General features: G+C 53.9%; 1 protein-coding gene across 3 annotated transcripts in view; it reads right to left on the bottom strand.

The window, feature by feature from the left end:
• The window catches only part of DGKG (diacylglycerol kinase gamma), a 129,559-nt gene that overhangs the window by 73,767 nt on the left and 41,545 nt on the right, over positions 1-14,247 (bottom strand). For all 3 annotated transcript variants that reach the window (XM_075937330.1, XM_075937332.1, XM_075937331.1), the window contains exon 2: positions 5,923-6,250. In XM_075937330.1, coding sequence (XP_075793445.1) covers positions 5,923-5,989 — 67 coding nt within the window. In that variant the 5' untranslated portion in view covers positions 5,990-6,250. The remainder of the gene's footprint in view (positions 1-5,922; positions 6,251-14,247) is intronic.

Below are 14,247 nucleotides of genomic sequence, written 5' to 3'. Positions count from 1 at the left end.
GCCGGGAGCGAGGGCGGCCGGAGAGGGCGCTGAGCGTATGGAGACGCTCTGAGAGCCGGAAGGGGAAGGATGACCACGGAGCTGGAGGCCCAAGACACCTCTGGGCCCCGCAGGAGTGGAAATGCTCCTGGCGGGAGAAGCTGAGGTGCGGAGCAGTGCATGCTGGGAAGAGGTCCCGTATTGCTCTGTGGCTGGTCATAGCCCGACCCCACTCAGCCCCCTCTAGCGCATTGTAACGGCTTCCCCCTTCTCCGGCCAGATTCTCAGCGTGGCTACGCCGAAGCCAGACTGTCCCCTTCCACGGGCAGAGGGCGACAAGCCTTTCCTCCTGCCGATTCTCGACAGCGTGCCAGGGCTCGCGGGGCCTGGCTGGCCGTCACAAGGAGCTGGACCCGAGGCAGCAGTGGAGGGGAGGACGGGGGAGGATACAATGTGTGAGGGATGGGTTGGAGGTTGAGTCAAAGAACGGGCACGACAACGTTAGCTCCCCCAGGGTACGTCTACACTACAGCGCTAATTCGAACTAACTTAGTTCGAATTAGTTAATTCGAACTAAGCTAATTCGAACTAACGCATCCAGACTAAAAAACTAGTTCGAATTAGCGTTTTGCTAATTCGAACTAGCATGTCCACACAGAGTGGACCCTGAAGCGGGGTTAAGGCTGGCCGGAAGCAGTGCCGGCAGGGCATCAGGTTAGGACTTAGAGCGTGGAGCTGCTGTCTAAGGCTACCCGAGGGCTGTGCTTAAAGGGACCCGACCCCCACCCCGGACAGACAGTTCTAAGGGGTGCCCCGCTTGCAAAGCAGTCCTGGCTTGGATTGCCCAGAGTGCCCACACTGGGCACATCACACCACTCGGCCATCAGACCGGCTGCACTTGCCGCAGGCTGCTATCTGGGGAGAGGGGGCAATTGGGGGGCTGCAGGAGAGCTTCCACCCCCAGAAGCCCGCAGAGCCAGCCCAGTCCTCCCCATTGGGGGCTCGTACCCCATTCCTCCCTCACCTCCTTCCACTTACCCCTCCCTAGCCCCCCTTCCTGATGTACAAAATAAAGGACAATTGTGTTCAAAAATAGAATCTCTCTTTATTGAACAAAACTGAGGGAGACTGGGAAAAGGAGGTGGGAGAGGGGAAGAGAGAGGGTGGGAGAGGGGAGGGCAACTACAATGATGAGGGGTTGGGAACAGGTCCCATATGAAGAGAAGCTAAAGAGACTGGGACTTTTCATCTTAGAAAAGAGGAGATGGAGGGGGGATATGATAGAGGTCTATAAAAGCACGAGTGGGGTGGAGAGGGTGCATACAGAAAAGTTCTTCATTAGTTCCCATAATAGAAGGACTAGAGGACACCAAATGAAATGAATGGGTAGCAGGCTTCAAACTAATAACAGAAAGTTCTTCTTCACAAAGCAAATAGTCAACCTGTGGAACTCCTTGCTGCAGGAGGCTGTGAAGGCTAGAACTAGAACAGAGTTTAAAGAGAAGTGAGATCAATTCATGGAGGTTGGGTCCATGGAGTGGTATTAGCCAGGGGGTAGAAATGGTGTCCCTGCCCGAAGTTTGTGGAAGGCTGGAGAGGGATGGCACGAGACAAATGGCTTGGTCACTGTCTTTGGTCCATCCCCTCCAGGGTACCTAGGGTAGGCCGCTGTCGGCAGACAGGCTACTGGGCTAGATGGACCTTTGGTCTGACCCAGTACGGCCATTCTAAGCTCAGGGCTCAGGGTCGGGGGTCTCAGTGGACCCCCTTGATTTTCATGCACACCTGCTCCTGGGTGGCCAGGCTGGCAGCTCTCCTGCCCTAGACGGCCACTTTCCTGTGCCTAGTGCGGAGATCGTGGGCGAGGTCCACGATGTCTGCACTAGACCAGGCGGGCGCCCGCCTCTTGCGGACCTGGGCAGGCTGCCGAGAGCCGCCAGCCTGGTCCCGGGAAGAGGGGGAGGGCTGGGGGACATCAGGTGGCTGGCTCGAGCCGTGCCAGGTGCAGGGTCTGCTGGCTGGGTGCTGGCAGGCTTGCACCTGGCATGGGCACCGTAGCCAGCCCTTGCCCCTTTAAGGGCTCCGGGGCTGGGAGGGGGGCAGAAGAGTTTCCCTGGTGGTTCCCAGAGTGGCCACCAGGGAAAGCTGGGGAGGGCTAGCCTCCCACTAGTTCGAATTAAGGGGCTACACACCCCTTAATTCGAACTAGTAAGTTCGAACTAGGCTTAGTCCTCGTGGAATGAGGTTTTCCTAGTTCGAACTCAGCGCTCCGCTAGTTTGAATTAAGTTCGAACTAGCGGAGCGCTAGTGTAGCGCCTATCAAAGTTCATTCGAACTAACGTCCGTTAGTTCGAATTAACTTTGAAGTGTAAACATACCCCCAGCGACTCCGGAGCGGCTGAAGTGAACCGTCACCTCGGGCGGCTGCCGATGCCGAAGGCGGGAGGGATTTCTGCCAGGCAGCCCGAACGCAGTGGCGAGCCTCCAGCTAGTGATGTAAAGCAGGCTCTGTTCTTCCTCCTCCCCGAGGGATGGAAAATCGCTGGCCCCGCCGCACCCCCTGCAAAGGAGGCCGAGCGGCTTTCAGACCAGCACCATCCCCTCCTCCGCACTGCTGCTATAAATACCGGAGAAGAGTTTCTTCCCAGACTGCTCGAAGGGGGGCCAGTTTCTGCTCTGATCTCAGGCCCCCCGCAGGTGCAGCGTCGCGGTGGGCTCAGCTGACCCCGGTTGGACACGCGGGAGGCAAACGGCGCCGAATCCCACAGCAAAATGCTGCCATTGCCTGCAAGCGGGACTAGACTTCAAAGGTTGAATCCAGCCACTGTAGAAATAAGCCCCCTCAACCTCCTCTCTGTTTGTGGAGACAGCGTTGCCTGGTCAGTGACCCGGCTGCTGAAAAATGACGTTCGGCTAATCTCCGAAAGATTAAAAAACGGTACTAAGGTCAATGGGAGGAGGACGGACTTGGCTGATCTTTCCCCGCGGTGGCTCAGCCGGGGCTGGGGTTGTCCCAACCAATACGCATGGCGGGCAGGGCATCCCTGAGGTGGTTTCTGCCACGGAGCAAGCAGAGCACTGCTGCTACAGAAGCGCGGCAGCCATCTTGTCTAGTCAGAGCGGTCCCCGAGGAGGGGACTAGTCCCGTGGAAGCGACAGCCAGTGTTGTAGTTGTGTGGTGGCCAAGTGTGGCGTAGTGGGGGGGGCTGTCTGCTCTGCAACCCGGGGTCCCCCTGCGGTGTGATCTGATCGCCACTGACTCACCCACATGTGGTGATATAGTGTCAGTCCCTTGCTGGTTGCTGTGCCTGGGCGGTGGGCGGCCCCACGGGCGGTGTCTGTAGCACGGCCCAGCAAGGGGGGCCTCAGGACAGTGGCCAAACCGGTTCTACTGGATAAGGGATGAGAGGGACAAAGGGAGTGTGTGCTGGGGGAAGGGGCAGTCCTGGGCCGGGATCATGAAGGATCCAGTCTAAGGAGAGGGCTGGAATCCAGGGCTCTCGCGCCGCCCAGACGTCTCCCGGGCTGACGTCAGGTGGGGCGACGTCGGGGAAGCCCCGGGGCGGGCAGAGGGAGCGAGGAAAGGCCCCGCCTCCCAGGAAGGGGGCATGGTGCTGGACATCCCGGAGCCGGCATGTCATGCCGGGACACCGGCGTAAGGCGGAGCTGTGGCCAGACGTCATCACGGCCCGCACCGGGGAGTGGGCGAATGGGGCGGCGGTGGCCATTTCAAAAGCCCCGCCAGCCCAGCCAGAGAAAAAGCCCTGAGCCTGGGAGAGGAGAGGCCCGGGCCCTGAGAAAGCGGCCAGCCGCGGGCAAGAGTGGTTGCTCCTTCGTCCGCAATCCTGTCCCAAAAGGGGAAGGTGAGCTCCATGGTGGAGAGACCCTCGGGGGAAGGGAAGTAGCCCAGGGCAGAACCCGGTGTGGTTGGCGGGTTAGTGCGTTTAGGCATCTCGCCCCACTGGCCGGACCGGATCCTCCACGGATCTGGGTCCTTAGGGCCCTGGGCTGGGGCCCGTGAGCGAGGGTGGGTCCGGGCCCCCCCTGCTCCCTTCCACGATACCCCTTGCCGCCGTATCGAGGGTGTCGGGGTGGCATTATTAGCGGGGTGACAGTAATGCCGGCGATGAGCACCCCAGGCAGACTGTAGGCGGTCCAGCATTGGACTGAGTGGAGACAGTCGACTGGGGCACTGAGGCACGGTGGAGGGAGGCGGTCACGGGAGCGCCTCCTGACACCATCTGAAGGAGTCTGGGGCATCCTGGCCCAGACTCCTGTAGACACATCACGTCTACGCTGTGCTGTATCCCGGAGAAGCAATAAACCTCCTCTATTCTACCGTCTGGCAGAATCTGTTCTTGCTGCTATAGGGGTGCAGCGTCGGGGAACCCCGACCACGTCGTCACACCAAGTAACGCGGCGGCTTTGTCCACAGCGAGTTCCTGACACAAACAGTTCTTCCAGCCTTACAGGCCAGACTTGTGACAAAGGGTCCGTCTACACTTGCTCCCTAGGTCGAACTAGGGATGCAAATGTAGGTGATCGAAATTGCTAATGAAGAAGGGATTTAAATATCCCACGCTGCATTAGCATGATCGTGCCGGTGCGTTACTCCGCTCAACAGCGGTTTTGAAAGTGAAAGTGTGCGCCGGGAGTAACATTTTTTGAGGAGTAACGTTAGTTCGAACCAAGGGTTTTGGTTTGAACGAACGCGTCCCGGCGCGCACTTTCACTTTCGAAACCGCTGTTGAGCGGAGTAACGCGCCGGTGAGCTCAGGCTAATGCAGTGCGGGATATTTAAATCCCCGCTTCATTAGCAATTTTGGTCGCCTACATTGGACAAACGTCTCAGACACTTCGCCAAAGGATCAATGCCCACAAAACAGATATCAGACAGGATCACAAAGAAAAAACAGTTTCTTGCCATTTCGACCAGAAAGGACACTGTCTCAAGGACTTAATTACCTGCATCCTGCTTCAAAAGCCTATAAGACTGCACTTGAAAGAGAATCCTCTGAACTGTTATTCATGCTAAAATTCGACACTTTACACCTGAGTCTCAGCAAAGGTTCTAGTTATCTTACCCATTACAAAGATAGCTTCCCCAATTATCACCTCTAATGTCATTAGCTCCCAGACATTAACCTCCCCCCCCATTCCCCTTCTGTTCTGAAATTTGATTTGTCCTTTTCATATGTGTTCATTTTTTAAATTGTATCCTTTGGTATATACGGTTGTGACTATTTTCTTCCACTATTTGATCTGAGGAAGTGGGTCTGGCCCACGAAAGCTCATCATCTAATAAACCATCTTGTTAGTCTTTAAAGTGCTACATAGTCCTGTATTTTGTTTTAATTCCATAGGGGCACTTATACCCCAAGTAAATGCCCCCTCTGCCTGCCTGTTGCTTGGCGAGTCTCCCTTGTGGCCATCCGGCACCTGGGAAACCTTTCCGACCAACGTTTTGTCAAAACCAACGGGCAGCCCTGTACCGTTCAATGTCAACCAACTCATCGTCCAGCAGAAGAAATGTAGCTGAAAAATTCCCAGCCAGCTGCACAGCTAAGCCAGTGTGTCTTCCCCACACCTGCCGTGTTACTGCACCCGGGCGCCTCCCGGCCACAAGGTGAAACACAAACCGAGAAACGAGACTGTGTTCCCTCCCACAACGGGGTTCAAGGCCTGGGAGAACACACATGACTAGTCGCTGCTACAGGATCTAGAAAGTTCTCTGTGGGTCCTTACTGCTCAGCTCTTTAGTCTGCGTGTTTCCCAGGCCCCGGGAGCAGGCCCGGTGCCGCACCATGGAAAAGGAGAATTGTATCATATTTGTCTCGTACCAACATGTCTGGGTGTCGTCATGGCTACTCATTCTCCCTCCGCCCACCGCCCCCCGGCGTGACCCGGCGCCAGCCACACGACAGCAGAGCCGGGTGTACTCACAGTCTGAGTATTGCTGGAGCTGTGCAAATTCCGTCGGGCTGAGGGAGATCCACATGCCATCACTCATCTTCCAGAGGTGCCAGGCCACGTTTCCACGGTGAGGGGGGAACGAGGATCCACACCGATGCGCTTCCTTTGGAGCTAGTTGCTGCTCAGGTTCATTGCCGCCGTGCAGCGCCCGTCCAGTCCTAGGGGCACGGTTCAGATCAGCATCTGGGCAAGCGCGGAGGCCTCACGTTTCACAGCCACCGCCAGGACCGTGGCCAGGAGGGATTCCATAAGCAGGCACCTCAGACAGCACGTGGCAGCTGCGTCGGGGTCTTCACTCCTACAACGGGAAGAAATGCAGGCACAAGAATCACTTACACGGACCACCTGCTTGCTTCTCAGGAGCTCGGAGGATCGAGGGCTGCTTCAAAGCCCTAACCAAAGCGTATTGTTTGGGAGACTCGGGTAGAGAATCGGTCAGAGGGAGAGAGGCCTTTTCTGTAACCAAAACTACACCGCTTTATCGAACGGGGTGACCTTTAAACTGGCGCAAACCCCTGTGGCCAGACTTTAATCCAAACTGAACGTGGTTACACTGATTTAAATGATACCCCCACGGTTTAATCACCTCCAAACCGGTTCCACTTTGAACACAGGCGACGCCAAAGACGGCTACTTTCCGGTCTATGGGAGAGGCCTGGTGGGATCCCTGTTCTCATGCACAAAGGCGTGGGATGGGGGATGTGTGTTAGTTGTTCTGAAGTAAAACCAACAAACACGACGCCTGTCCCAGGTCCCTCGCACACTCACACCACGATTTCAATCTTAGCAGCGTACACACATCGATTCAGCAGGAGCTCAGACGACGGCCGGTGAGGATTTCTCTCCACCCTTTCACCACTGCGGGAAGCCCCCTTCCCCACCCCCTCCATAAACCCTATTCCGCATGCGTGGAAGTCACCAAATTCTGGCTGTTTTGGTCCAGAGAGGACCAAGTCCCAGAGCCTGGAGCATGGGTTCCCAAACTGGGGGGCGTGCCCCCCTGGGGGGCCGTGAAGACATTCCAGGGGGGGCCTGAGGCGACCCAGACCCTCCCATCAATCTTCCCCCCTAAGTTTCGCTGCTATTTTTGTTTTTCGGCCCAGTCAGTTCCTTTTTTTTTTCTCAACAAATTTTGCTGCTATTGGGAGGTGGGGGCATGAGGGTTTCTCAAAAATCAAAAAAGGGGCGTGATGCCGAAAAGTTTGGGAACCACTGGCCCGGAGCCTGTGCAGAGAACACCCTGCCGGCTGCCCCCCTCGTTGATACCAAAGGGGAGCCATCTTGAATGCTCCTGTGGACCACAGCTGGGACAGCGGGGGAGGAGGATGGCGGTGATCCCTGAGGTAGGCCAGCCCAGGCCGGTCAGGGATTTCCAGGTCAGCACGAACACTTTAAACTCTACCCGGCGACCAGCGGACGGCCAGTGCCAACCCCCAAGCGCCGGGAGCGTGTGTTCTTAGTGAGCCGCCCGCGTCCTCCACCAGGACCCGTCTCAGGATGGCCCCGGCTGCCACAGCCTCACCCTGAGGTGACAAAGACCGGGAGGACAGCGGCCCAAAGGAGAAGCCACCGCCTGCTCGCCGGGCGCAGCTGGTCCAAAGCCGGCTGGCTCTAATACGACCGTCGGACAGCAGCAAGGGGCCTGGAGTCAGCCCTGAATACCAAACCCTAGTGACTAATGGCGGACACACTCCCTCAGACTGGTATGACTCCTGCCACCTGCCGCCAAGTGCTGGAGGCTGGGAGTGGACAGTCAGGCCTGGATGACTCGATAATTGCCCCGTTCTGCTCGTTCCTGCTGAAGCACCTGGCATTGGCCACCATCAGAAGACAGGACACAGGGCTGCATGGAACACGGGTCCCACCCAATATGGCCATGCGTACGCTATCACCCCCATCTGCTTTCTCCACCCACCATCCTCTCTCTTGTCTGGGCTGGCCCGAACCAGTTTGTACCCATGCCTGCCGCACCCCGTTCCCCAGCACCAGAGCTGCCCCAGGGAAGGTGCAAAAGAAGCGTGGGAAGCGACTGAGACTCTACAAAAAGCATCACGAGCCATTTCTTTTAATTCAGATTTCTTCTGTAAGGCGGTTGGGACAGTTTCGGAGGGGTATCGCAGGCAAATGAACAGAAAGGCACGGTGGCTGGTTACCGCTGTTAAAAAGATCGGAAAAAATATTCTGGACAGAGCAGAGACGCCGTGCGAATTCCTGGAACCGTGGCTTCTTGGGACGGCACTTCGACATGTCAGGCAAGCTTACAAGTAGACTAGGTAGAACACGGTCCTAGCTGGAAATTGGACACGACAGCTGAGTTAACATCAGGCTCTTGTGCTGAATCCTTCAAGATCTCAGCCATACACAGTGACTGCCCTAAAAATTCTTCCCCTTGCAGAAATTCTCCCTGCCTGAGGGATTCCCGTTAGCTACAGAAATAGGAAATACCAGTAGTATCTGTAACCTCTCACTTGGTGTATTTACTGCTTATGTTTCCCAGAGAAAATTCAATTTGATAGGAGCAGAAAGAACAGCACTATTCATTAGCGACAGGAGAAGATAGGAGGCCGGAAAGCTGGAAGATTTAAACAAGTGGAAACTCTCACATCAGTCCTTCATCTATCAGAATTGCTCCTAACCCTCTGCAATTCAGATTCAAACAACACCTATCACTCTGGTTTTCACCCTGCGGTCCGTGATCGGCGGTCTGTGTCTAAGATTTCCAAAGAACTCTGCACCGCCATGTGACTTTTTTAGGGGCTCACAAATGGAGAAAGGCAGAACACCACGGCTGTGTCTAGACTGGCAAGTTTTTCCGCAAAAGCAGCTGCTTCCCCGCAGTCTACACTGGTCGCTTGAATTTCCGCAAGAACACTGACGATCTCATGTAAGATTGGCAGTGTTCTTGCGGAAATGCTATGCTGCTCCCGTTCGGGCAAAAGCCCTCTTGCACAAATGCTTGTTTTGCGCAAAAAAGCCCCGCTGGCGAAAATGGCGATCGGGACTTTCTTGCGCAAAACCGCGTCTAGATTGGCACGTGTAGGGATAACATATTAATGTATTGAAAATGATTCCTCCAAATGGAAGTGACTCCCCATAATTTGTTCCCCACAACTTAGTGTTTAGATTTATTATTAATTCTTCTTCTTCTTATTATTATTATTTGTTAAGATTGTTAAATGTTTAGATTTATTATTATTATTGTCCCTTTAGAATATAATATATTAGGTCATGTAACTTAGAACTGTTAAAAATATAATCCTAACTGTTAAGAATATAATCCTATGTAGCCAGAAACAGCCCCCCCCCCCCCCCCTCTGCGCTCCAGGGCATACTCAAGCTTGTGCAAGGGGCTGCTTGAAATTGACATTGCAGAGATACATTGTAACAATGCATTGTCAAGCCACTAACTCTGCTATGGGAGCCAAGCCCTGTAATTGACTTAAGGGCATTGTTACTTAATTGAGGCCTGTTCTCTTTAAAACATTGTAACTTTATTCAGCACTCAGAGAATGTTTTAAGCAATACCACCCAGAAACTTTCTGTAACTACAACTTTTATTATTATACAAAATACTGTATGAATGTATGAGAGAGTGCTTGGATGATGAGTGAATGGTTCTGAGAGGTGCCAGCCTGAGAATACAGCAACAAAGGGCTGAAGAAGGCGTCAGGTGCCAGTGCAACCAAAAGGTGTCAAGTGGAGAAACTGGAGGTCCACCCGATGAGATCACTGATGAGCACCTGGCAGCCACCCTGGAGACATCAGCATGATACAGCAATTTCCATAGACTGGCATAGGAAAAAATTCCTATAAGAACTGGACTAAAAAACTATGGAATCAGAGTCCAAGGTTCTGCTGCCAGCCTACCAGGAGCTTCAGATGCGCATCTGATCAGGACTTCGCTCCCCACTACCATCACTTGTGTACAGAGTACCTGGCCAGTGTTCTGTCACAAGCAACTTCCAGGCTGGTAACTATACACAGAACTTGAATGAATGGATGTATGAATGAATGGTTATATATATATATATATATAATATATATATAAGTGTATAAGGGTTAAGTAGTGTTAGGAATAAGTAGTTAAACAACGTTGTTTGCTTCTATCTTTTCTTTATTTTTCATTATTATCTTTACAATAAATGTGGCTTTTTGCCTTATCCCCCTCATAAGATCCTGCTTGCTTTTATTTGGTACAACACACGGACGCTTTTCCACAAAAAGTGCTTTTACGGAAAAGCATCCGTGCCAATCTAGATGCTCTTTTCTGCAAATGCTTTTAACAGAAAAACTGGTTTACATTACCAGCCGGCTCGGAGGGATCACAAAGGACTAAGTCCTACCTGTGGCTCCCCCCACATCTCAGCCATTGAGGAAATGTCAGAGCGCTTGCGGGAGGGGACAGCTCCCCACAATCCATCTGCAGCCCTTATGAATCTGTGTGTTCCTCTCCGGAGCGAGCTGCTTGCGGTGACATTTGGAAAGGGCGGCTTTTCTGGGAATTCCATGCAGAACATCGCGGCGCTAAAGGACAGATGAGAGCCGTCTTGCTTGGCCTCTGCCCGCTGAATGCTGATTCTCGATTTTAATCTGACTCTTATTCTACTAGATGTTCTACCGAGCGACCCGGCGGGGCTCGGGAAAAGCCAGCCAGCTTCAGCAACACCAGACAAGAGCCCTCATCCATCAGGTCCCACCACCCAACAGTCGCTCTTGCGATAGACGAGAAAGGCATTTCATTGAGGAGAATGAGCGTATTTCTTTAGAATGAGCACAAGGAATGTCTGAAGGCAAATGCCAGGCTGTTAATTCCTCTATCTGTGCTGGAGCAGCCGGTGCCTGCCACATTGAGCATACAGGTATTCACAAAACCTCTCTCTTTTCCTCCGTAGCTTTATCAAGGAGATCAGGAGCACAGCGCTGACCTTACTAAGGTGGAAGTGAGGTCACAGGTCACCCCGCAGCTGAGCCAGGAGACTTAGATTCTGTTCCTGTGCCCTTTCCCCTAGGGCGCACTGCCTCTGGACCTATCCAGCACGTGTCGAGGCATGCTGGGGTGGGGCGGAGGCCAGACGGTCACTTCCACAGTGCGTGAGATATACCCAGAGCTGTCCCATCTGTAGGACGAATCAAGGCGGCTGCCCCAGGTCCTGCACTTTTGGGGGCCCTGTGGCGGCCGCCCCACCTGTCCTATGGGTGGGAGGTACTGAGGAGATCGTGGGAGCCTCCTCCTCCCACGCGGGTGGCAGGAACCGGAACATCCCAGCAGCCTGCTCTGCCTCGTGGAGGCGCACCCCCGGCCTGCTGCGCTCGGCTTCTCCATGGCGGCGGGAAGCAGGGAGCCCGGCCCTAGGGCGCACCACTTCCCGGCGTCACGGAGAAGCGGGCGCAGCGGGCCGGGAGAGGGCAGCACGGCGGGGCAGAGCTGGCTGCTGGGCTGCTCTGGCTCCCAACGCCCATGTGGTGAGTGGGAAGGGCGACCCCTCCTGCCGCTCCACGCCAGGCCCCAGGAATCCCCTGGGCTGGGTTGCTTGGGTTGGGGGCAAGCGGGCAGAGCGGGGTTAGAGCTGAGGAGGGGCTTAGGGAAGGGGTGGGGGTGGGGCCTGCGGTGAGGGGGCTGCCCTGACCCCCACCCCCATGGGGACAGCCCCCCATATCTACCACACACTCACCAAGCATGCTCGCCACACTCTGCCCTACAGCCACTGGGCAAGGCCGGAGCCCGCCCTGCATGACCTGAGCCCCGCTCTTCTTCCGCTGGCTTTGGGACGTGGGTCAATGCTGTCCAAAGTGGTCAGGGCCCGTGTCAACGTAGCAGCCCAAGTTCCTGGGCTCTCTGGCCCATCTCTCCAGCCCGCTGGCTCTGTGGCGCAGGGGCGCAATTGGGGGCAGAAAGGGGCCTTTGCTTCTAGGGCCAAAATAACCCAACGCAACGGGTGGTTTTGGATACCCCACTAGAGAGACCTCAAAGGGGCCCAATCTGCAGAGCGTTCTGTGCACGTTGCAAATCAGACCCTTGAGGCGTCTGTCGGGCACCCAAAGACACTTTGGAAGAGAAAGTCACTCCGCCTGTTCTTCCCCATGCCATCGGTACACCTACCGCTGAATTTCTCTGTCACGCACCAAGGTACCGGTGTCTCCACATGCTGCATAAATAGGCCAGGCCCAAAACACAACCAGCGTCTGCAAGGCTGACAGGCTGCATTGCCTGTCAAGGCTGGTAGGAAGGGATTGCTTGGCCGTATTCGTCAGTTCGTGCAGTGCTCCCTCTCCACCCCTCAGCGCACAAACTCAGCTTTTAAAACCAAAGTAGAAGGGCTCCCGTCTTCTCTACTCCTCACAGCTTTGGGAGTGATCACCAGGATCAGAGAGTACTGTGGCTTCTACGTCCTCTGATTTTGGGGGACATGCAGTCTGACTGTCCTGGGTTTTGTTGCATTTTCCCTGTTCCCTTTTTTCAGAGAAGCAAAGAACACTAGAAGTGGAAGGGACCTTGGGAGGTCATCAAGTCCCGTCCCCTGCCCTCGCGGCAGGACCAAGCACCGTCTAGATCATCCCTGACAGGTGTCTGTCCAACCTGCTCTTACATATCTCCAGTGATGGGGGTTCCACAACCCCCCCTAGGCAATTTATTCCTGTGTTTAACCCCACCTGACAGGTAGGAAGTGTTTCCTAAAGTCCAACCTAAACCTCCCTTGCTACAAAAAGGGAGAAAACCTTCATAACTTAAAGGGGGTAAAACAATCGACTACACAGGAGAAACTGCACATTTCATAGCACTTGAGATAGTCAGGTTAATCAGACAAAATGAACAACAGCTAATGAATCTCTTCTGGGTCTAGTCATGTTAGTTATTTCTCATGACTCTGGTAGGCACACTGCCATACCAAATGGAGGCCTTGATTCTGCAAGTATTTCCACAATGAGTAGCCCCATTGCATTCTTACACTTCCATTTTGGAAAGGACACGCTCCTAAAAAACTTCAGGCACACAGAAACTGACAGCAGGAAAAGGCGAACGTTCAGGGGAGTATTGAGCAGCCAAATGTCGCAGCTTCGTGCTACCAGTTGCTGATGGTGAAACTGACAGGTCTAGAGCTTTGGCCTGGCCGACAGTACATGACGTGAAACGGAAATTGGATTAAATCAACTCCTTCTGCCTGCAACCGGTGATAGATTGAGAGTCAGATTTTCAAAAAGCCATCAGAACATTGGATGCACAATATGGGATGAGTACTTTGGGCCTAATGGGTGTGGTGAGGTGGAAATTGCTTTCTTGGGAAAAATATGGCCTTACGTGTCCAAGCAGAGACATAGAAACATCCTGACCTTGGCTCTGACACTAAAGATCACAGGAGCCAATATCCTTATTAGACCAACCTGCTTTTTTTTCAACAGCCAAACAACTAAAGACTTCAGAGTGGGAATTGTGTCCAGCAGCCACAGAATTATGAATGTGCCTCCCCGTCTACAAGAAGCACCGAAAGGAAATGACTTTCTAGCTTTCTCTGAGCCGGATCCCATCTGCTTGCTACTCTTAGGGTATGTCTAGACTACATGGCTCCATTGAAGGAGCCATGTAAACTAGTTTACCCGGCATAGTCAATGAAGCGGGGATTTAAATAATCCCTGCTTCATTAAAATAAACATGGCCTCCGTGCTGTGCCGATGATCAGCTGATCCTGCACAGCGCGGCAGTCTAGACGCGGATCTGTCGGCTGGGGCTGCCGACGGATCCTTTAGGCCTCGTGAAACAGATTTACCTGCGCCGGTCGACAAAGGCTTCCTTGTCGACTGCGGCGCGTCTAGACTGCCCCGATCTGCCGACAAACAGCTGATCAACAGCTGGTCGGCAGAGTGCAGCAGCCATTTAAATTTAAATGAAGCTGCAATTATTTAAATCGCGGCTTCATTTCCCTATGCCAGGTAGCCTCATCTACATACCTCTGACTACAGAGGCATGTAGTCTAGACATACCCTTTGACTGCAGCCCATTTTGACTGACCGAGGCGGCTGCAGCTAGAACTAGCCAAAGGAAGGTGGAAAATTGCCTGCCAATTGCCAAGACATGCGAACGTTAATTGGATGACTTCTTCACAGATCATTCACCCGGCATCAGCACTCAGCCCCAGGTACTTGCACAATTTCATCCCATTTAAGGCGATGGGCTTAAAATAAAACTCCTAATTTGCTCTCCCGCGCCGACCTGCCTCTCCCGCGCACGTTTATTCTGGGTGACTGAGGAACTGCTACAGCGTCTCAGAAATCCCTGGGCCCGTTTTATGTCCACGTCTT

This window comes from Pelodiscus sinensis, chromosome 10, assembly GCF_049634645.1.
Source record: "Pelodiscus sinensis isolate JC-2024 chromosome 10, ASM4963464v1, whole genome shotgun sequence".
Lineage (NCBI taxonomy): Eukaryota > Metazoa > Chordata > Testudines > Trionychidae > Pelodiscus > Pelodiscus sinensis.
The sequence above is the reverse complement of the archived record's forward strand: the minus strand, read 5'-3'. Positions and strand labels throughout refer to the sequence as shown.